The following is a 24,581-nucleotide window of genomic DNA, read 5'->3' on the forward strand; positions in this document are numbered from 1 at the left end:
TATTTCTCGACGTGCATGAAATTAAACCAATTAGAATAAGATAAAAAGAAAAAAAAAGAAATAGGTTTTATAAAAACGTTATATTATAACACATGAAACAGAAACGTTTAATTCGCGTTTCCTAATTTTTTCCAGACAAAAACTGCATATTTGGTGAAATCCAAGCGCGTTTGCTTTTCCTCCTGTTTTTGTTTAATGTACCTGAAAGGATTGTCTGTAATTTCCCATGGGCCCTTGTGTTTTATCCCTGTGTAATCGTGGTGGTACCACCCTTTGACCATGTATTCTTTTCAACATTTTGTTATTTCGTTTGACATTAAAACCTAAATTCGTTTGTATAAATTTATATTAAGCAATCAAAAAAAAAAGAAAAGAAAAACAAAACAAAAAAGGAAAGACGTATTCATACCCGATTTTAAAATCCCTCATTAAAATTCATTGAAACTGAAAAGTTAAGATTGTTGAGAAATACATCGTTCAATATTATTATACTAAGAACCGTCTTTATGTCACGATATTTACGAATCGTTTGCAAATAATAAGCCCTTTTGCAGTTCTCTGTATCTTTCCAAATTACATACATTGAAAAGAAAGAAAGCGAGAGAGGGAGAGAGAAAGAGAGAGACAAGAAAAGAAAGAACGGGGTTTCTTGTAATCGGGTTGACGAAAAGGCCTCCGCACCTCGTCGAAACTGAAGATGAAAAGACCCCATGGTGTTGGTGCTGTGCTTCTACTGCATAGCTGAGGGTTGAAATCGATACCGTTTCCAGGGTAACCAGTAGGTACGGTGCCCGACACACGAGTGTTGGAACAGGCCAAGGCTATCCACTTATGCATTTTCATGCTGTTCTAAAAAAGGACAAAGAAATCAAAAGATACGTACGTACTTATTTCTTTTTTTTCTTTAATTTCTTATTTTTTTATTCATCAGTTTTTATTTATCATTTCTTTTTTTTAATTTATTTTTCCCTTTTCTTTTTTTCCATACAGAAAATCTGTTAACCATTGCACAAGGAATGTGTACGGTCAATGGAAATTATTATTATTATTAATTTTATATCAACGAATGTTTCTCTTTGTTTGTTCGTACTATTGGTAAATAACAAAGTACTTGCCCTACCAATGTATTATTGAAAATTTCAATATAGTATTTCTGATCATGTTTTCTTTCATATTATTCGTTTGATATTATTCGAGGCGTGGCATTATATTCCCTAGTTCAAGCTCTCGCTACGATTGTTTGTGAATCGGCTTTGATTGTACCGAAAATCAATATTAGGTAGTAACGATGACTCTATATGGAACGGTATGATAAGCCAAGTATGGTAGGATCCTTAATCTTTAATATAATTCGTTTAATTGTATTCTTTTCCTGGTTTTTATATTTTGTTTCGACGATTATGAGATATAATTCGTTTCATTAAAAAACATTGAAGGGTATAAAAGTGACAAAAAGTAAAATATAATTCGTTGATTCCCGTAAGATATATATAAGAGAGATTGGCATAGATCATGTGATCGTTCTAAAATCAACAATAAAAATGGTTATATTTATAAACTTGAACAATTAATCAAAATGACAGAGAGATCAATATATAAATTAATTCATTTTCATGAGAGATACGTAAGATAGATTGTTTGGCGTTAATCGAGTGATCGATCTAAATTTTATTAATAAAAATGATTTGAAACTTGTAAATTCGAACGACTTCAAATAAATGACGAGGAAATCAAAGTACATGAATTCATTTAATTTCCATAAAAGAAAGCTACATTATATCATTTCGTTATTGATTACGTGATCGTATAAAAATACAATTTAAAAAAAAAAGAAAAAGAAACAATGGCAATACTTATAAAACTCGGAACAATCAATATGAAGTTACTGAGATGTTTTTGAAATTGAAAGTTTCTGGTATCTTGTCAGAATTCATTGTACTAGACGACAAATCCCAAGAAAGAAATCGTTTTCATAGAAAATGGATTTCGACGGATACCAATGACGTGACATTTACCGAGAAAAAAAAAAGAAGAAAGAAAGAAAGAAAAAAGAATTCTATCGTTATTTTGTCGCGTGCTACAACAGTAGTCTAGTATCTACAGGTTGTTGAGTTCGCCCTCGGCATCGGGGATTTCTCTCTCTCTCTCTCTCTCTCTCTCCTTTTCTCTTTCTCTCTTTCTCTTTTACACTCTCTTTCCTTTCTCGTTTTCCCGCCTGTGTAACCGGCTGGCCCTACTCTTTCTCTCTTTTATACGCTTTTTCTCCTATACGCGTACCCACGACTTTGTACTCTCCCACGTACACTTTCTGAAGATCAATTTACTGCGCCTCACGAGAAACTCCCTTTGTCATCGATTGCCAATGGTCGGGGTTTCTCTACGTCGCGCCGCACCGCGCCGGCAGACGCCTCTCGTTCTAGACGACTTCACGTTCAAACGGGAATCCACTCTAGTCATTGGGAATATTATCGATATAAGCACAACTTCATTATAACGAGAAATCCTCTCAGAATAGATCGATCGTATAAACTAAACAATGAACAATCCATTTCTATTTTCATTGCCTCGTGTCAATTTCCCATTAAATCCCATTCCATTTCATTTTTCTCATACTCTTCATTCGTAGATTGTTAGATTTACGAATGTATTTATGTTGAAAATTTGTTCTTTTTTTTGTTGTTATTTTTGTCTTTTTGTTATTTAATTTGACCAATTTGACATTTTCGATGACATATAAATATGATAACAGTATAAGACAAATTTATTAAGGAATAATTTATTCATTAAAAAGTTCTTATATCATAAAAATTTCTATTTGATAGAATTACAATTGTATTTATACAATCACATCTTGTTATTATTAATTAAATCAATTCGATAACAAAAATATTAATAATATTCTTAAGAAGTTATTAAAAAATTTTACCATTGTGGAAACTCATAAAAATTATTTTTTTTCTCCATAGAAATTCTAACCCCAATTGATATTACATCTGAGTGTATGGTCATTGACATATTAATTTTTTCTCTCTTGTCAAAGATTTTTTTTCTGTATCCTTAACAAAATCATTTAATTTTTATGTCTACACATATATATATATAAAAAAAAAAAAAAGAAACATTATTCGAAAAATTACAAATGCGCGAAGTGTATACATAAAGAAGGAAAGGTTTAGCGGGAAAATTGGCGCTCCTTCGGAAAGCGTTTAAATCACCAGCTTTCCCGCCACGTTATCGACTGGTCAAGGGGCGCATGTGAAAAGCGGCTACCGGCGCGGTCATCGAGCGGTGGCCATTGATTGGCCGAGCCGGTTCAGCGGCACCGCGCCGCGCTCTGACGCCATATTGGATTTCTAGTCGAGCGACCCACCCAACGACAACGGCAGCAACGGCAACGGCGGCGGCAGCGGTGGTGGCGGCGGTGGCGGTGTTGGTGGTGGTGGAGGTGGTCGTGGCGACGGCAAAAGCAGCAGCAGCACCAAGGTAGCTAGCCAAGCAGTCGCGCATTAACACTATTGCCGTGTGCGCTTTCGTATACGGCGCCGGATTTTTGTAATATCGTTATTATTTTCCGGAACGTGGGGGACGAGAATATTTGAGAAACGGGGATTAGAATATTTTTACCTGAGATATAGACAGGTAGAAAGAAAGATAGAAAAAGAGAGAGAGAAAGAAAAAGAAAAGAAAATCAGTCTCTTCAATTTCCTTTCAAAGGTCGTCACACGTCCATCCATTCGTCGTGAAAGACGGGAGGAGATTCTAAAGCGACGTACCAGTGTCAGAGAAAGAGAGAAGAGAAAGAGAAGAAGAAGAAGAGAAAGAAAAACGAGGTAGAGGCTGGCAGGCAGGAAGATGAAGGGGATGATGCTGCCCGCGTTCTTGCTGGGCGTCCTCTTGGTCTCTCACGTTCAGGTGAGTTTACGAATGCGTAAATAACCAATCGTCATGAGAGACACATTATTTTTTGTCACTTCGAGAAAATGAGGGAATGAGAGAAAGCCGCAATGACGTTCCACGCGACGTATCCACCAAGACTGTACTTGTGTATATATATATACATATATATGTACATACACATCGTATACATATATGTACATATATGTATACAAGTGAGGCGGAATATACAATGCTATAATACGTCAGAAATACAAATATTTTTTACATTTCGATTTAATCAAAGACTTCCTTCTATATTTGGTCAATGGTGTTACACTTGGAAAGTCTTGCGGCTGTAGTTATTTTTGATGAGATACCAGTAATAACGATTCAAGAAACAAGAGCAAGAGGTCTTCCTATATATTGCAAGAAATACTTCTTTCATCTTTCATTTATTATTTTTATATCTTCGTGAAAATTTACAATATGTGAAACTACAAAAAGTGTAATAATTTTTTTCTTTTCCTTTTTTCTTTTTCTTTTTTTTTCTTTTTTTAAATCTTATCGACGACGAATCAACGCCTCCCTTACTTCACATATAAGCAAAGATTTATAATGAAGAATGCTGATTGGTTCGTAAAATTCGTCGACGATGGCCACCATCGATCGATTCGTTCTTCTTCCTCGTCATAGTACGATTTGATGTTTTTGGTTTGCCAAAATTTCCTGAAGAAATGTCGCATCACGATGAGAAAGGAAGTTTACTATGGCCGCCGTCAAACGGGAGCCGCTCTCTCCTCTCCCCCTCCCCCCTCTCTCTCTCTCCCTCCGATCGATGCACGCGCCGGTGCTCCGTGCTTTAATATGTTCGGAGTACTTTCCAAGTGAACCCGCACCCCCTCCTCTCTTCCTCCGCCTCCCTCTCTCCCCTTCCTCGTAACGATCGTCGACTTCTCTTACTCTCTTTCTCTGTCTCTTACCAATTCTTTTCCTTTCCTTACATTTTTCTTACAATTTTATTCAAAGAAAAAAAAAATGTAACTTCAACGAGATTGATTTTGATTGGTCGCCAAGTTATATCCGTTTGGATATAGTCATTGGTTCTTTAAAAAAAAATGTTAGGTATAATGACATTAAAAAAGAAAAAAAGATCTTTTTAATGTTCATTATTACCATCGAGTCCGACAGATTTGCCCTATGATTAAATGAAATTTAAATCGAATGATTTTCATTGATCGCCTCGTTATATATCCGTATCGATGCGGTTATTGATTCTTTAATTCAAAAAAGGATGTTAGATATAATGACCCTTTTAAAAAATCGTTTTAATATTTCATTATTTTCATCGAATCCGACTGATTTTTTTTTTTTCTTTTTTTTTTTTTTTTTTTTTTTTTTATTTTATAAAAAATGAAATGTCAACGAGATTGATTTTGATTAATCGACAGGTTATTCGTATCGATGCAGTGAATGGTTCTTTGAAAAAAATGTTGGGTGTAATGGCGTTTTGAAAAAATCTTTCTAATTTTCTCATTTTCATCGAATCTGACAGAGATGCTTGATGAAAAAAGAAAATGTCAACGAGAGATCGATTTGGATTGGTCGCACTTATTCGTATCAATGCATGATTCGTTCTTTGAAAAAAATATTGGGTGTAATGACATTTTGAAAAAAAAAAATCATTTGAATGTTTTTTATTTGCTTCGAGTCCAACAGATTTATTTCATAAGAAAAGTGAAATATCAATGAGATTGATTTTCATTGGTTGTCTCGTTATATCCGTATCGATTCGACGATTTATTCTTTGGGAGGTGGGGGAAGGAGAAAGTAAAAGAAAAAACAACCATTTTAATTTTCTCATTTCGTTGTATCTAGCAAAGAATAATCTTATATTATTCGTCAGCGAAAAATAATCGTCCGGTATTGTTTTTTATCAAAAAGGAAAGAACGCATTTCAAGTTACTTGAGAATTTTCTTTCTTTCGTCGTTTCGAATACTAAGAATCATTTTTCTTTTTCTTATTTCTTTTGAATGTATATACGCCGATGAAATACGCAACTTTGCGGAGCCGACGTCTTTCTGCTTCTGCGTAAAACAATCTCTCTTTTATCTCTCATATACATATCATCTCTCTTTTCATATGTCTTTTCTTCTTACTCACCCTCTTCTCTTTTCATCATTCAAAATTGTCCGAGTTTTGAGAGAAATCAACTTCCAGGTAGATTATTTGGGAACGGATGAATAGTGACAAAAGAAAAGATTCAGACAAATAGAAAGAAAGAGAGACAGGAAATGAGTGAAAGAAAAAAAAAAGAAAAATGAACAAGTTGGAGAGTGAGAGAGAGCGAGAGAGAGAGAGAGAGAGAGAGAGAGAAAATAAAAATTAGTGAGAAAAAGAGAAAGAAAAATGAATGTGAGAGAGAAAGATGAAAAGAAATGGTTCGTGCTTTTGGAAATTTTTCACTCTTGAAGATTTGAGAATCATCGAAGAGAACTTAACTGGGTTCGAGTCTTAAAAACGATTAACAACGTCATTCATGTCGAGGCGATATAAGCCGCATCAAAAAGTCGTCCTTCGTTTCTTTTTCATTGTTACCTTGTCAGCATTCTTTATGATACGAAAGATGAGAGAGAGAGCCGAACGGTGACGACGACGGTTATGGTCCAGTTGTTCGAAGGAGTAACGTCATATTCGTGTAGGTGTATATGAACTTTAATTTTTTTTCCATCGTTTCCAATGGTTTTGAAAATAATGTCAAAGAGGTGATATAATTGTATACAGTGTGTGTATGTGTGCATGTGGGTGGGTGGGTTGTTGTAATTGTGTGCGAGTGAATGTATTTGAAGATTCGATATATAACCTTTTAGGATGGACGACGATTAGGATTCCAATTAAGATGAAACGTTTTCGGATAAATGGAAAATAAAAATTGATTTCGGTTGGAAGTTAATTCGATCAACATAAAAGTATTCTTTTTATTTATTTTTTTTTTTTTACTTTCTCCCTTTCTTTTTCTTTTTTTTTTCCCTCGAGTTTCTCGCGTGAATATCCTTTGAATTTGATTTTACTCCCTGGTAGTACTGGCCTCCTTCGTCAATTTTCATCTAACTCAATTACGATAAGTCGATTATAGGGTATTTCAAAGGGTAACTACGAACTTCCTCTTCACAATATTGCTTCGGGAATTTATTAATACATACCTTATGAGATATATATATAGATGGTAAATGGAAAGTTCTAGTATATCGAGAGGAGACTATCAATTATATATGTATATTAACATAAAATTTTTTTGCGAAAACGAATTTCGCTTTCCTCTTATTCTCTCTCTCTCTCTCTCTCTCTCTCTCTCTCTCTCTCTCTCTCTCTCTCGCTCTCTCGCTCTCGATAATTCGATTCTCAAACAAATTTAATCGTTCAATGTACTATCGATTCATTGCATGTCACGCACGAATAATGACGCATGGATACATCCTATATGCGTGCCTCAGTAGATGGCATACCGATTACGTTCTCGATGAGTCATATTCATTCTCACGTGCAATTCACTTGTTTTTTGGACTTCTCTCTTGGTATATATATATATACATATTATATATATAATATATATGCATATATATATAAAGATATATAACTGGAAAAGAAAAATATATATATATATATACTTCTTTGACTAGATGCATCGCGCATTCAATATTATATGGCTTACGTGTTACGTCACGGATTTTACTTTGCCTCGGGAAGTATAAATGTATCACTGCATATAGAGTGTATACAATGTATACAGTATATATATATAGTATACTACAGCATGTGTACTATATATAGTATTTGTATACTACAGTATGGTATACTACAGTGTTAGTGGTCTATAGTAATAGTATATAATAGTATTATCATGCTACAATGTTAGTATACTATAGTATTAGCATACTACAGTACTAGTATACTACAATGTTCGTATTAATATACTAGCTTACAGTACTAGGTTACTACAGTGTTAGTATACTACAATGTTAATATACTATAGTACTAGTTTACTATACAATATAGTATACAATGGTAGATTTATACATATACCGTTTATATAGTGATACATTTTATATATATATACGTATATATAGAAAAGTACGATGCGGTAAAGATAAGAAAGCGTTTCCAAAAGAAGCTTTATACTTGATTGATTCTCAAGGCTTATATAGAACATTCGAAGCCTTACAAACGTTATATTATGTATTCCTAACTTTCTAATCAAATCGAATATAGGGATAAAATCTAACGTGAAAATGTTTCGCTTTTTATATTACTCTTGGATCGAATTTATCGACAAAAATCTATAGACTAGAGAAGACAGAGATTGGATTCCGAGAACATTGATGATATCGTTTAAATAGGACGTATTTAGTATTTCGATTGTCTTTCTCGTAACACGTTGTTTAATTTAATCTCTTTTTAAGGAATGATCGAAATTAAAATAATATTAAGAAATACGGGAATATAACGTGGCAATGTTGGAACTAATGAAATTTTTAAAATGTCTCACGTTATTTCTACTTCAACATTCTCATACCTTAAATGTTACGCGAACGCAGTAGTAAGAGCAGGAAAAGGAGTAATAATACGTACCAGTTATAGTAGTGTAGTAATATATTAGCACCATGATTACGCAAACTTATCGCGTACGATAGACGTCGAGAGCTTCTGTAATAAGTTTGATTCGCATGTGTAAATTGTAATATAGCTCTTAAATGTCATTGAATGTATTCATATTGTTATACGATAGATCGACAATCTTTTCTCATGAATAATATAAAATCATTTCATAGATTATAAAGAAAAATATATTATACGAAGTATGGGTCACAAATATTTCGCTATTGTGTATCTTATAAATCACGATCATAATCTTGCCTGTGTAATTTTTTTTTTTTTTTTTTTTTTTTTTTTACTGCGAATATTTTCGGTAAATGATCTTTGATCAACGTAACACGATATGCCAGATGCTTGCAAGAGAGGAGGTGACTCCGTTTAGAGAGATATCGAAGTAAAGTAATTGAATATTTTATATCATCAAGCGTCCTCTTCATTTTCTTTCTCTCTTTTTTTTTTTTCGCCCCTTTTTTTATAACCTCGACAAGTTATTTTCTTCAATAATTGAAGAGTCTTCGATATTTATCATTTTTCATTCGAGAAAAGAATGATCGAAAAGCGATTAACCTCTTTTCTCTCTCTCTCTCTCTCTCTCTCTCTCTCTCTCTCTCTCTCTCTCTCTCTCTCTCTCTCTCTCTCTCTCTATCTCTCTATCTCTATCTCTTGCTCTCTTATAGAAGCTCGGAACTCGCATTGCTCATATAAATCGCATTGTTCGGTCGAGCATGAAGCTCTCTCGGCGTCCATATGCCATCAAAATATAAACCTTACACGCAAGTTATTGGCTTGGACGTTATCGGTATGTATCGGGTATGCGATACGAGAAAGGAAAGGATCGAGAACTATGGTGGATATATAGTTTGAACGTTCAAATCCCAAGCATTCCAAGCACTCCTTCATTTTTTATTTTCTTTTCTTTTTAATTTTTTTTCTTTTTTTAATCGTTCATTTATCGTTCCTATTAATAGTAACTATCCGACGATATCGTAATTGGACAAGAGATATATTCGTTAATTATATTATCGAACTTTATATATAGATTTTCAATATTAGATTTAAACTCGTCTAGAATCTCTTATTGAGTGTTTCTTCTTTTTATTTTTCTTTTTTATCTTTTCTTTTTTTATTCTTTTATAAATATATGCTCCATATATTTTTTCCTTATTCGCGATCACTATTAGCTAGTTACGCGCTAATATGATATTTTTCGGCTGTTTCTATGAATTTATTAACCTTGCAGAAACAGTGGTTAGCTTTTGCATGCTCGCCTTTCTGAAATATGTTTAAATAATTATTAGAAAAAAAAAGTACAGTATCGAGATCCCTAATTAATATATAATCATTTAAATAAATCGTATTTGTGATATAATACGTACATATCTTTTTGCTCATGAATATTTAAGTGAAATTATATCAAAATCCTAACATTTGTTTGCATAATATTTATTTCGTTTCGTAATAATTACTGTACCTTTTGTCCCTCCCCCTCCCTCTCCGAATATATTTAAGGAAGGAAACGGCAATAAAATATTTTAGTCTAACGTTTCTAATACCTTTTCTTGAAACTCTTTCGAAAGAGTTACAATAGTCATAGACACTGTGGTGTATCGATCAAGTGTTAAATGGCAGCAATTCACGGATTCCATTTTGAAATCACCTTGATTTCGAATCCTGTGTTTAACGTCCATATTGGAGAATTTATCTAACGTTTGTAGGCGACATACTCACGAACATAATACATACTTCCTTGGAAATAAAAACAAAAGGAATAAAAAGGAATCAAATTTCATATTTCCGAACGAGTTGTCATTCTCCCACGAAATTTCATACATAATAATCTAATACGTATAAAAATCAATGGTAATAATGATGATAGAAGAAACATACGTTTCTCGTAAAATGTGTAAGCGATTTATCGAGTTCCCTTTTTAAATAAAGATATATAGCATGCGCAGATGTGTCTGCGTGTGCATGTTTGTGGCGGCATAATTTATTAATAATAAACGAAAGCAGCATGTCTCTCGTGAAATATGTATGGTGACATGGCGGAATCAATAAAGAGACTCCTATATTACGAAGTGATCCACACATAGTAGTATATTCAGTTTCATTTTGTTTTCTGTTATATAGTATTAAATAACTGCGGTAACAAAAATGATAAGTTATATATATAAGGTATCTAAATGAAACGTGTATATATATATATATATATAATATACGTATATGAAAAGTATACTTATATATATATATATATAATATATACGTATATGAAAAGTATATATACATATATATATATATATAAATGCTGTCACTATCGACCTGTTTTTCTAGAATGAAAAGCAACTATGACAATTGTAGACTTGGAATCTAAATCAATGCTGCTACATCCTATTACTTTCTAACACATACACACTCGTATACGTTCTTCTTCATCTTCATTTCCTGCCTATGATTACATATGTACTACGTGCATAACCTCACCTCAATCGCGAACAAAGATGGCGGCATTAAACGAAAATTGAGGAATCTGAACGAAGTAGCCGAAAATTTCATTCTTCATCGTGGCTATGAAAGCGTCTGTTTGAAGCTGCTTTAAGGTTGCGGTCAGATGCGCCATAAACGCATTAAGTTAAATCCACTTAGATGAGAATCTTATATAAAACATCGTATAATCGGCTTTTATAACGGGGCTGCCACCAATGATGTGCAGCTTGCAAATGGAAACTACATTCGATATATGGAACGATCGATTTATGATACATACATACATATATCAAAGATATTTTTGAATTGAACATTTATAAATCATTGATAACGTGTAAAAAAGAAAATGTTATCGATCATTCCATGAAAGTATTAGCCATTTTTATTATTTTTATCCTCGACACCAATTTGTCGCTCAACGAGTATGATATTCTTTTATTATTTTCATGTTTTCGTTAATGTCAGAGACATCCTTTTTATTATTTTTACGATTCTATTAAAGTCAGTAATTTTTTTTTTTATTATTTTTGTGATACTATTAAAGTCAATCATTTTTTTTTTCTGTTTTTATGCGCGAAATTAATTTGTTACTTAACAAGTATAATATTTTCGTATTATTTTCATAATTTCAGATGTCATCAATGTTTATTACCATTCTTGTACTCGACATTAATTTGTTGCTTGACAATTGTGATATTTTTTATTATTTTCATAATTTCTTAAATGTCAATTTTTTTTTTTTTTTTTTTTTTTTAAATGTTTGGCACCAATTTATTGACAATCAATTTGTTAACAAGTATAATATGTTTGATCATTGAGAATCTAATAATTTCTTTTGAGGGGCTAAAAAATGTAATAATAGAGTCATTTTCATTGATATTTACAGGCCGTGTCGGAGAGGTTGGAATTGGCACCAGCTGGAGGAAGATCTGAACCGCAAGTGAGTTATTTATAAGCTTATTTTTAAGCCTCACCTAGGAAACAACACTTTGATTGTCAAGGTAGAGAAAAATTTCGATATTACCTATCGTTCCGTTAGAAAACGATTCTCTTCGCCTGATATCATTCACATTCGGGATTACAATCCAAGCGTGAAAAATCGATGGATTGACGTTATTTCTTGATTCGTTGGCTCACGATGTATATAATAATCGATAATTTGCGTTAAATATTGTATACAAAAATATAACTACCTTATCTATTTTAAAGACAAGTCATCGATATTTAAGGTTCTTTCCAAATTTTCTTAGATTTTTGTCTTATCCGATATTGTTAAACTTAAAAAATAAAATAAATAAAAATAATTAAAATAAATTTTTTAATTTAAAAAGAACAATTATTGAAAAAAAAAAAAAAAAAAAAAAAAAAAAAAAAAAAAAAAACAATTTTAATAACAGCTTTTTCCGTTCTTATTATTATTACTTTTTTTTTCTTCAGAATAAAAAGATAATATTACAGTGAGTTTTTGAATAGTCAAATTCGAAATTGAAAAACATTTTTCTTTATGGTAAATTTTTAATTAAGAAAAAAGAAATATTCTTTCATTATGAAACACTTTTGTTATTGTGGTTGTTTTAACTTTTCATTTTATCTGAGTAAATATCTCCAAGACAAATTTTCATTTTCTTTAAAGGTTGCAACGCTATGCGAAGTTGGCGAGGTTTACCTGGCACAACACATGGGCGAACAAGGTAGATGGGTGTCGTCGACCGATAAGAAGAGCTGTATGACGGACAAACTCGAGATCTTAGAATATTGTAAGAAGGTGAGAGACTCAGATCAATACGAAGAATCACATTTAAACATTCAATTTTTCATTCCACTTGAGAATGGTGTCTGTTGAAATTACGAAATTAATATTAAACGTTAACTTTATTTAACTTCGGAGATTAATTCATGATTTCATTAATTAACTCCGGAGATTAATTCGTAATAACTTTGGAATTTATTTCAAGATAGATCAAATGCAAAATATAATCTAAAAATGAAGAAAAATTAAATCAAGCGAAATTGACGAAATGTGACATAATTTTTACTTCTAAGATGAATTCAAAATGTCATTTCATTAAATCAACCTTAAAATCAATAAAAAAAAAATAAATAAATAAATATATAAATAAATAAAATAAGTTGAAAATCTTCAGCCTAGAAATAACAAAATAAATCAAAATACGACATGATTAATATAAAAAAAAAACCACCATGAAAAGGTGTTTATTGAAATTTGAAAATCAATTTTAACGATTAACTTTACCTAATTTCAAAATCAATTTAAAAATAGGCAAATCGAAAAATGTAATCTAGAAATTCAAAAAGTAAATCACAACATCAGATGGTGACTCGGAAAAAAAGAAGAAGAAGTAGAAGTAGAAAAGAAAAGAAAAGAAAAGAAAAGAAAAAAAAAGTAAGGTGGTAAAAGGAGATCGTTTAAATCAGCCAACACCGACGACACGTCATTATTCTCAGCAGAGTCTCGTAGCAGGCTCGTTGAAGCCTAGTGGGTACTTTCAATTCGGGAGTAGAAACGCTATAGAAACGTGCACAGCTTCCCAGCTTCTCTGGCTCGTTTGGGAAAGAGTAAAAGGCAGTAGAGTTGAAATAGAAGAGTATGCCTGCTACCTTCTCTTTCTTTCTCTTTCTCTTTCTCTTTCTCTTTCTCTTTCTCTCTCTCTCTCTCCCTTTCTCTCTCCCACCCTTACACACCTTGTCCATCTCTCTTGAAAGTTATTTGCAAGTATTTTCTCTCTCTCTCTCTCTCTCCCCCTTTTTTTCTTTCCAAAAAAGAAAAAGAAAAAGAGAGTAGAAACGAATATAGAGCAGGTATGTCGAACTCGAATACTTCACGAGCTAGCTAGCTAGTATCATGTTAGAGTAAGACTTAGGATAAAAAGAAAGAAAGAGAAAAAGAGAAAGAGAAAAAGGAGAAGAAAATACGAATAACACAATGACAGCGACGTGTAAAATAAGTAACGATCGTCGAAAGAAAGACACAGACATGGTTGGTGATGTGGTAAAGATGATGGTGGTGTGGTGGTGATGGTAGTAGTAGTGGTACTGCTGCTGCTGCTGCTGTTGGTGGTTTACTGTTGTACGTGTTGTATGCACGCCTCTTTGCTCGTGGCAGCCTCATTTCACTCGTGATACAACCTCGATTCACCCACGCCCGTTCCTCTGACTTGCAACACACTAGACCGCAAGAGCGCTTGCGCTTCTAAAGAGCGCACGGTTTGGCATTCCACCTTCTACAAGCCAAATCGTTTTGCCCTATGGTTTAACTTTATCGTAATTGTAGTTTATATGAAAAAATGATTAATGTATCATGTTTCTAATATGATACTTGAAGAGTTTCATTGGATTAAAATTGGATGTTATTAGTATTTGTGGCTTAATCTATATCTTTTTTCTTTTTTTATTTTTTGTTTTTTAATATGAATTTAGAGCTGATTTCTTATGATAAATATTGAAAATTATTAATCTAATTTTTGGTTTTTGTTATTATTAATACTTTTGAGATTTCATTGATTATTACGGGATATTTTGTTAGCTAGTCACTTTATTTTTATTTATTTATTTATTTATTTATTTATTTATTTATTTATTTATTTATTTATTTATTTATTTATTTATTCTTTGTTAATTTATGATGAATTCCAAGCTAATTGTTGATAAACATTGAATATTATTTTAATTTGTCTCGAGTTCTGATTTGAAGGATTTCAAAGAGAATAAATGATTAAGTGGTCTGACTTATGTATGTTAAGGATAGATAATGGAGATCATCCTGTTTGAATATTTATGACATTTAACTTAAACATAATTTTCTAGGCATATCCAAAGAGAGACATCACTAATATCGTGGAATCGTCGCATTATGTCAGAGTCAGTGGATGGTGTAAGCCTGGAAGAACTAAATGTAAATTGTCGAGATGGGTTAAGCCTTATAGATGTCTGGGTAAGTGTTGGAAAACTAACAATAATTAATAGTAATTAAATAATAGTAATTAAAAGTTAATCAATGGATTATAATTTTGTAGAAATTACTTAAAAAGAAATTATTGATATTTATTCAAAAATCTTTGTATTTATTTATCTCAGTTATCTCCTTGATATTGATCATTCATATTGATCATTTTTATAAATATTATTTACTATATAATTTCTCAGAGGGTCCCTTCCAAAGTGACGCACTTCTTGTACCAGAGGGATGTCTTTTCGATCATCTACATAATCAGACCAAATGTTGGGAATCACACAGGTAAACAATAATACTATTAATATTACATATACACACACACACACACACACACACACACACAATGTTTCTTCTTTATCTGTTATATCCTTATTACATATATATATTCTAAACTCTTCTTTATAATATTCTTTTTCTTTTTTTTTTTTTTCTATTTTAGGTGGAATTCAACAGCCGCTGATACCTGCAGAGAACGTAATATGAATCTAAGGAGTTTTGCTATGTTACTACCATGCGGGATATCGCTCTTCTCTGGTGTCGAGTTCGTATGCTGTCCGAAACGCCTGAAAGGTACGTAACGTACGTAACATTCTAACATCATAATATCATTCTTTTCTCATTGTCATTGAAATAACGACTGAATTTATTCGATGACAATATCCCCATTACGTCATTATTCTCAACGTGAGAGATCATTTTTATACATTCATTAACGATTTTCCGTTTCATTCTGTAGATAGATAGTTATAATTCTTTGTTTTCTCTCTCTCTCGCACACACACATACATACACACACATGATAATCAGACTCTAAAAATAATTAGCCTTTGTTAGAAAAGAATGTCCCCCTGTGATTCAAAGGAACAAACCTTTTTATACTTTTTTTTTTAATGGACACGCCTGTGGAAAATATCAGAAACAGTGAAGTGAGAAAAGAAAGAAAAAAGAGAAAGAAAGAATGAAAAAAAGATAGAGGGAAAGAATAGAATTATAAAAAGCAGTCAAACGTGTAAGATTGAAAAGAGAAAATGCGTTAAATACACGCAGGATCATTCTCTTTCTACTTGACATTTTCAATCGTTTTCTTTTTCTTTCTTCTTTCATTTCCCTAATTTCTCTCTCTCTCTTTCTCTCTCTCTCTCTCTTAACACCCTTCCTTCATCCTTCCTTTGTCTTCTTTCACTTCTATGTATTACCTCTCATTCTGTCTCTCTCATCCTTCCCACTTACTCTCACTGATTACATATCACACGCGCGCGCGCGCGTGCACGTGCACACAACCACTCTTTTCCACCCTTCCTTTGCCCTCCCACCACTATCGTCGTCGTATGCTCGCTCGAGTAATCAATAACGACCGCGCGTCATTCTCGACGACGACGACTACGCATCATGTTGCTATAGTTTCTCGTGTCGCAACGATATTTTCTTTTTCCTTTTTATTTTTATTTTTATTTGTATTTGTTTTTTTTTTTATTTCTATTTTTATTTTTCTTTCCTCTTTTTTCTTTCTTCCCCTTTCCCTCCTTCCCCCGTTTGTTTCGTGAAATAAATATATGTTGATTTTGTATTTATGAAAAATATTATATTTTCATTCTAAATTATCTCTCATTTTTTAATTAGTGTTTTTTGTTACTAAATTATTTCTATGTATGCATATATATTTAAAGATATATATATATATATATATATATATATATTTCTCTTTCTCTCAGTTGAATAAGAGTTCTATATTTCTTAATTATCTCTCAATTAAAAAAGAGTTTTAAATTTACGTTTTATTCTTCGGAACAATCTCTTTTTTTCTATTCATCTTGTGAAATAAATTTGTTTTTCAAATATATTTTCTAAAAATATTATTTTATTTACTAATTATCTCTCTAATTATTTTCTTATATCAATTTATTTTATATTTTTTGTTTTATTTTTTTTGTCTTTTTTTTTTATTTTTTTTGTTTTTTTTTTTATTTTTTTTTATTTTTATTTTTATGTTTTTTTTTTAATGAAATTAATTCTTTATAACTCAATTTCTTTATTGCGTCCAACAAAAATTTATACAATTTGAAACTTGCATTACAAAATTTGTGTTAACTTTCCTATTATAAAAGGTGAAATTTAAACCAAAGTTATATTGATTATTACATTAGTATAATTATACTATATTATATATAACTTATATTAACTTTTGAGATATGTAGTAATTTTGATGCTTTTGTTACTAAAGATATGAAATAAAATTTTTTAAATGTAAACATAAATTTTTTAAATACAAATATATATTTGTTAAAATTACATTATTTTATTCACAAATTATCTTTCAATTTTTTTTTTCTTTAAGAATGAAATTAAGCGATCAATAATAAAAAAACAAAAGAATTAGACCATAATCGTTTGTTAATTTGCAAGATATTCTTATTATTAACAATTTTTATTTTAATCATCAGTTAAGTAAGAATTTTGCGTTTATATTTTGATATTCTTGGAATATTTTTTTTCTTTTTAAAGATTTCGAATAGTTTCAATATGTCATGACTTAACCAAAAGTACACTTAAGAATACTGCCAGCCCATACACTTATTGCACGTGTCTGCCATGCGACCCAGATAAAAGAACAGCATCGTTGGTATAACCAGAAGAGAGAAGGCTTTTGTCTGGCTTTGCAGAAGTTGAGAGAAGTCAGCTCATCAGAGAGCATCTATTCTCGGAGAATAGAACATCTCGAGAACCTAGTTAGTCAAGATGCTAGCCCTCTCTAACGTAACAGGGAAAAATTAGAGCCTCTGGAATGGAAGAGCTATGTGCCTAAGATTGAGAAAGAAAGAAAGAAGGAAGAAAAGAAAGAGTAGCCAGAAGCAAACATTTCCTCTTTGTTGTTATTTATTTCCTAGATACTTTCTTTCTCTTTTTCTTCTTCTTCTTCTTTGTAACGAGCAACCTTTTGCAAACTATTCCATTTTTCTTTCTTTCACGTTGATTAACATAAATATTATGGGCATATTTGCATCGTTCTTTCTTTTTATCATTTTTATTTCAACTTAGAAATAACGAATATTAAAATGTTTCAAACTTTGTTGAAACATTTCTTATTGTTTTCCTTTTGTATTTTATTTTATTTTATTCTAATATTTTTTATTATTTTTTTTATTCTATCATTCCAAACATATGTCTCATTTTATTACAGAAACTGTAAAAGTCAAGAAAACGATAGATTTACCGATTCCAAAAGGAGTTGACGATGATCTCGACGAGGACGAAGATGATCTCGATGACGAAGATGATCTCGATGGTGAAACCGACGACGATAATGATTCTGAAAGCGATCTCGACGATGTTTTCAGTGATCAACCAGACGATGAGGAAAGTGACGAGGAATATCTAGACGATTATGATACAACTACGAGGTAGGTATATGATTTCAATGAAAAATTATTTACTCTTTTGTTTATATCAAAACTCATTGTTTATCAAAAATATTAACTTAAAAATTTACAACAGCCGACCGTCCACAATATTCTCAACGACTGAGAAAGTTAAACAAGAAGCAACGGCAATGGCTTTACCACTTAGTAGCAGCACGCAACAACCATCTCAATCGCAGGGTACACCAGATCCATACTTGACTCATTTTGATCCACGATCGGAACATCAAAGTTACAAGCAAGCCCAAATGAGACTCGAGGAAGTACACAAAGAGAAAGTAACAAAAGTAAGCAAAAGCATTTTTGATAATGTTTACATTTCAATTTTTATGTACATTATGATGTTAAGTGCAACGTAGTATATGTACCTTGTTATGTGCATATTATTTGGGCAAAAAATATTATAGCCCGGAACATTGGTGTCGCAATCTTTGTGCTACAACGTTTTCAGGTGATGAAGGATTGGAGTGACCTAGAAGAAAGGTATCAAGATATAAGAGCCCATGATCCAGTTGCCGCTGATGCTTTCAAACGATGGATGACGGCACGATTCCAAGAAACTGTTGCGGCCTTGGAAGAAAGTGGAGCCGCGGAAAAACATCAACTCAGTGCGATGCATCAACAACGAGTGCAAGTATGCATTATTAAAATATATTAAATAAAATATATGTGTGAATTTATATATATATATATATATATATATTATAAGAATCTCTAAAACATATTTTCATTTGTAATTGTAGGAAGCTGTTAAGCAGAGAAATGAAGAAGCTATGTCCTGTTACACTGCTGCTTTGAACGAAACCCCACCAAATGTTAGTTTGTTGAATTTGTTTTTTTTTTATTTTTATTTATTTTTTTTTTTATTTTATTTTTATTATTATCGTTCTTTATCATCATTTATTTCCAAATATTAATGTTCCATTTTATATTCCATTTCTTAGACTCATCGCATTCAAAAGTGTTTACAAAAGTTACTCAGAGCTCTTCACAAGGACCGACACCATACAATTGCTCATTACAAGCATTTACTTGACAGCAGTCTGGAACAAGCTCAACGTGAAAAACCAGCGACGTTGGAACATCTTGCAGAAATTGATAGAATCACAAATCAAAGCTTATTGATGTTGGAACGGTAACGTATTGATAATTTATTTATACACTATTAGCAAAATTCACAATTTTTATTATATTTATCCGTTGCAATTATATTGCTGTTTTTTTGTTGATATTTTATTTATTTTTTTTCTTCTTTTTTATTTTTTTCCATCGACCTTCAGATATCCTGATCTGAGTGCAAAAATCGGGCGTCTAATGGATGACTATGTTTTGGCGCTTCGCAGTAAGGATGAAACACCAGGTTTATTGTTAGCAATGACTCGAGAGGCAGAAGCAGCTATTTTAGACAAGTATCAAGCGGACGTGGCTAGCAAACAAGAAGGTATATAAAAATTTTCTTCTATAAAAAGTCTATAAATCTATATATATATCTTCTATAAATCCCTATTCTTCAAAAGATTATGAATTTTTTTTATTAAAATAAAATTAAAAAAAAAGATATATATATATATATAATATACGTTATTTTTATATAGAAAAAGAACATCAAAAGCAATTAGAACGTGCACGCAAGGAACAACGTAAGGTTGAACGTGGTGAATTACGTACGGAACAAGAACAACATGAAGAAAATGATTCAGTGAATGACAATAAGTATTCTTCTCAGCAATCTGAACAACAGCCGGTACCCGTTGCAACGCTGCATAATGAAGGAGTGGTTAGAGCAGCACACAGTATGACTCATGATGTCTCACATTCTGAACCGGTTAGAACAGTTATACAGTTATATTAGAACCATTAGTAATATTAACTCAGTAGTTTTCTTTTTACATATTTTAATATTTACAGTTAGAAAAATAAAAGAAATAAAATAAAATAAATGATGCTAAAAAATTATGCTTAAAATAATGCTGGAGTAGAATTTTCTTTTGTTTAAATTTTTATTTGATCTTTAATTATATCAGCTAATTGCTCACTATTTGTTTATTTTATTATTTACAGTCAACAAAGAAGTATTGCGAAACTATTCATTTTTAAGTCTTTTTTTTAATTATTTTTTTTTACTGTTATAAATATAACAAATACGATGATATGAACATGTTAATATTGTATTATCATCTTACAGGGTTATTCAGTAAGACGTGAACTATATCACAAGGAGAGCCGATCGGTTTACTTTACGCTAGCATTTGCTGGAATCGCACTTATGGCAGCTGCAATAGTAGGTGTTGCTGTATTCAAAAGACGTAATGCGAGAAGCCCACACAGCCAGGTATATTAATAATTAAACGTATATTTATAAAGTTAACTATTAACATATTTATTATTTAAGTATATATCTAAATAATATGAATAATTAAAATGTTTAATAGGGTTTCATTGAAGTTGATCAAGCTGCTACACCAGAAGAACGACATGTAGCTAACATGCAAATCAATGGTTACGAAAATCCAACATATAAATATTTCGAGGTGAAGGAATAATTGAATAATTTTTAAATCTGAACGATCATCAGTCGCTTTAAAAGCTGGTCTCGAATAGCTTTTCTCCCCATATTATTATTATTATTTCCGTTTACGAATGTCATTATTTTCGTTATTATTTTGATTTAATTCTAAAGAGCATGAGGAACCTCCGAAGATCCGATTATTTATGTGCTTCTTACATTGTGCTTGCACAGCTAAAAATACTCATTAATCTGAAACTAATAGCTGTCATAAGTCGTAATAGGAAGTGATGTTAATTCACATAATGTATAGCACAAGAAAATCCAATGATAATGTATTATGTTGGACCCCATCGATAGTGTTATATGAAATTATCATTAAGGAAACTTAATACGCGGGAATTAATACTATAACAATGTGTCGAACCACGAAGACTATCTAGATAAGTATACTCGATTCAGTGTATCCACATAATGATACGGTTTAAATGTATGTGCCATATGGAAATGGATGTCAGATATTAGATGCCTATCATCATCACTTCGGAAGTTCCTCCTGCTTTTATTATTGTTTTTGTTTTGCCATCATTTTAATATTGAAGAGAAACTCAGGAAGGAGCATTGCTCATGATAAAAGAGTTAACGCATTAGTTCTATCATCTTGATGTTCCTTCAACTTTATTAACTTATTAACTTTTCATCTTAAAGGATTGCGAAAAGTACCCGATTGAAAAGAAATCATATATATATATATATATATATATATATATATATACATATATACATATATATATATCTATTTATTGTTACAACAATAGATCTTAATCACCACAAAGCAACATCTTTTCCGTAATCAATTATGCATTTGGTAAAGTGCATCTAATTGTGCACTTAACTTCTATATTTTTTCGCTCTGATATTTTTAGAGATAGAGAATGGCAATAATAAGATTCTACGATTCAGTCCTTTTGAATAATACTAATAATAATAAATAACAATAATACTAATAATAATAATAATAATAATAATAATAATAATAATTAATAATAATAATAAATAATAATAAATAATAATAATAAATAATAATAATAAATATATATCAGTATCTCAAAGTCGTAGCAATTCCGCATTGGGTGATATAAGCTTCGATTAAAGTTAATCGCTTATGATTGTGCAAGAGTTAAATGTACGCTACAGAGAAACTCTCAAAATATCAGAACATCAATCGATGCACATAAAAAGTTCGTGATATTTTTTTCTTCGTCCCCGTTCGATTCCCACTGCCTGGTTTTTTAGTGAATCTTTCTGTACTTAACGTTTACTTAGTCTATAAAAAAAAAAAAAAAAAAAAAAAAGAAATGGTAATACTTAAGAGATTGAGAATCGCTAACATATTTAATGATAACGAGAAATAAGATATTATTCTATATCATTCCACGAAAGTCGAGTACTTTTTTCGGGAGGCCGTCGGTTGTGTTCGTTGGTTGCACGGAAAATATTCGATAGTTTCGTTCGACGTCGCCGAGGGGGCTTCTCTTGTTTTTATTTTTCCCTTTAAACGAGTTTAAGCATCGAAGACGTCACGTCGATGCTATCGAATAAGAGGAACAGTTTACCGGAGTTTTTTGAGTGGCTTTAATACCTCTGACTATGGCTTTGGAAAAAGAGACGGCTGTTAAAGCAAGAATATTCCTTTCTGTTTTCGAATTGTTCATACAATAACTAATATCTTAGGGTATTATTAATTATATTATATGATGATAATATATTACACGTTTAATGCTTATATATATTTGTACATGGTCAAAAAGGGGGTAGCCCACACTTTAGCCAGGGTCGCGTGGGAAACTTTTTTAATTATATATTTGTAAAATTCCATTTTTAAATGCACTTTATTAAAAGCTCTTCGGTTAAAAGAACTTTTTTTTTTTTTTGTATTTTTCTTTTTTTGTATTTTTTTTTTTTCTTTTTTTTAATGAACGATCCGTATTTAAATTTTATCCATTCAAGGCAATTATATATTTTCTCTAAATTATTTAAATGTCATCTTACTATTTTTATATAACCAAATGCAAATAACATTTAAAAGAAAAGATAATACAATCGATTGTTATATGTATTATTCACAGATATTATTATTTTTTATTAGATCGATCATCTTAAGATAAATTAACAGCGAGATCATCGAGTTATCGATAAAAAAAAAAAAAAAATATTAATTTTGCAATAGAATTATTTCTATTGACAATAGCTTAACATCGAAGATGTCAAAAGATAATCGAGATCTCTGTTCTCTGATGTCTAAAAGACGAGAGAAAAATTTGCAAGATTAATATGGAAAAAAAGAAAAGAAAAAAAAGAATCAGATATAACTTAATAATCTTTGCTGGAATACTTAAGATGATTGCTCTTAAACGTACATTAATTACATTATATATATTTATATATTTATAAGTTTGTTTTATTGTATTTTTACACATGTTTTTTGAAATAATTTAAACAATTTATTGCATGCTAAGATGATTGTTGAAAACTGAAAAAGAAATCGTTTAAGCGCACTCGCAGAAGCAGCTGCCTTCCTATATTAACTATTTATAAATTTTGTTTATCTCGCGCAACTCCGGTCGAAGGGTGAGCAAATAAAATACACACAGATACACATACATACATTGCTGAATGTTACAAATATTTTAGATATATTAAGACGATAACAATTACCACGTGAGTGTATTACAAATACTACAAATAGCATCAGTGAATTAATGATAATATAGAAATATATATATATAAATATATATATATATATATATATACATATGTATGTATGCAACGTGTGTTCGATTTCACGCGCATAAGCGCGTATGTTTGACAGATGTGTGAGTGATATATAGATTATATATATATGTATATACACACTATGCATATACATGTATACATATAAAATTAATATACATTGTGTACCTATAGCAAGTAGTCATTAAAATATTGAAACATCGCATATATAAACCTAACTCGATGAATATTCGCAGATAATGACGAACACAAATTTAACAAATAAGATTTGTTAAATATGATTTTTATTTAATTATATATTTATATCGTTGCGTTGTTGTTCTTCGCATATTATTTTATCGAAGATTAATTTAAGTGATAAATCATTAAATTGCTTAGTTAATCTATCGTTAGTTTTATTGTAAGTTGATGTTACAAATAGTAATATAAATGAATTATAAATATCAGTATTAGCAATCAGAGCATATCAGTTTGGCAAATTAATTTGATAATAGTTATCGGTATGTATTTCATAATACTGCGAATCTACATCGAGTTATCCTATATAAGTTTAAGAATTGATTTTTGTAAAGAGGTGATAAGTACATATATCAAGATAATTGACTTAGCTTAAATGCCATGTGAGATGTGAGGGAAAGGAAGAAAATATACGTCCTTTAAATAGCAGTTCGGATTTAGAAGTTAAAGGAAGAGAATAATAATGGAGCTAGACTTTATTTTTACAATTTTTTCAGTTTTTCTCGTACAATGTGTATCAATCTGTAATCATGATCCTGTATTATATCAGTATATAATGCGCAGTGTGACACTCGTATAAAACAATATACACATAAGCAGAAATTACTTTTCTGCTAATAATTCCTAGCTTTCCTAAAACTCTCT

At 31.1% G+C, this 24,581-nt stretch overlaps 1 protein-coding gene and 1 long non-coding RNA gene across 4 annotated transcripts in view; one reads left to right on the top strand and one right to left on the bottom strand.

Annotated features, from left to right (window-relative positions):
• The first annotated feature begins 3,399 nt into the window (after positions 1-3,399).
• The window catches only part of Appl (amyloid-beta-like protein), a 21,958-nt gene continuing 776 nt past the window's right edge, over positions 3,400-24,581 (top strand). The window contains exons 1-16 of one of the 3 annotated variants that reach the window (XM_085662085.1): positions 3,400-3,483; positions 3,715-3,912; positions 11,898-11,951; positions 12,645-12,776; positions 14,837-14,963; positions 15,176-15,266; positions 15,424-15,554; positions 18,163-18,382; positions 18,477-18,687; positions 18,852-19,034; positions 19,144-19,215; positions 19,345-19,535; positions 19,681-19,841; positions 19,996-20,225; positions 20,586-20,732; positions 20,833-24,581. The exon at positions 20,833-24,581 is cut by the window's right edge and continues 776 nt beyond it. In XM_085662085.1, the coding sequence (XP_085518211.1) occupies positions 3,853-3,912; positions 11,898-11,951; positions 12,645-12,776; positions 14,837-14,963; positions 15,176-15,266; positions 15,424-15,554; positions 18,163-18,382; positions 18,477-18,687; positions 18,852-19,034; positions 19,144-19,215; positions 19,345-19,535; positions 19,681-19,841; positions 19,996-20,225; positions 20,586-20,732; positions 20,833-20,943 (2,121 nt within the window). In that variant the 5' untranslated portion in view covers positions 3,400-3,483; positions 3,715-3,852 and the 3' untranslated portion in view covers positions 20,944-24,581. The other 2 variants (XM_085662084.1, XM_085662086.1) reach the window with 2 other exon arrangements.
• LOC146872453 (uncharacterized) lies at positions 9,671-14,175 on the bottom strand. The gene is made up of 2 exons (XR_014983126.1): positions 14,007-14,175; positions 9,671-9,799 (listed from the first exon to the last, which is right to left on the bottom strand). It is a non-coding gene; the product is annotated as an uncharacterized LOC146872453 (long non-coding RNA).

Source organism: Vespa mandarinia, chromosome 17 (genome assembly GCF_050613455.1).
Source record: "Vespa mandarinia isolate Hongniang chromosome 17, ASM5061345v1, whole genome shotgun sequence".
Taxonomy (NCBI): domain Eukaryota; kingdom Metazoa; phylum Arthropoda; class Insecta; order Hymenoptera; family Vespidae; genus Vespa; species Vespa mandarinia.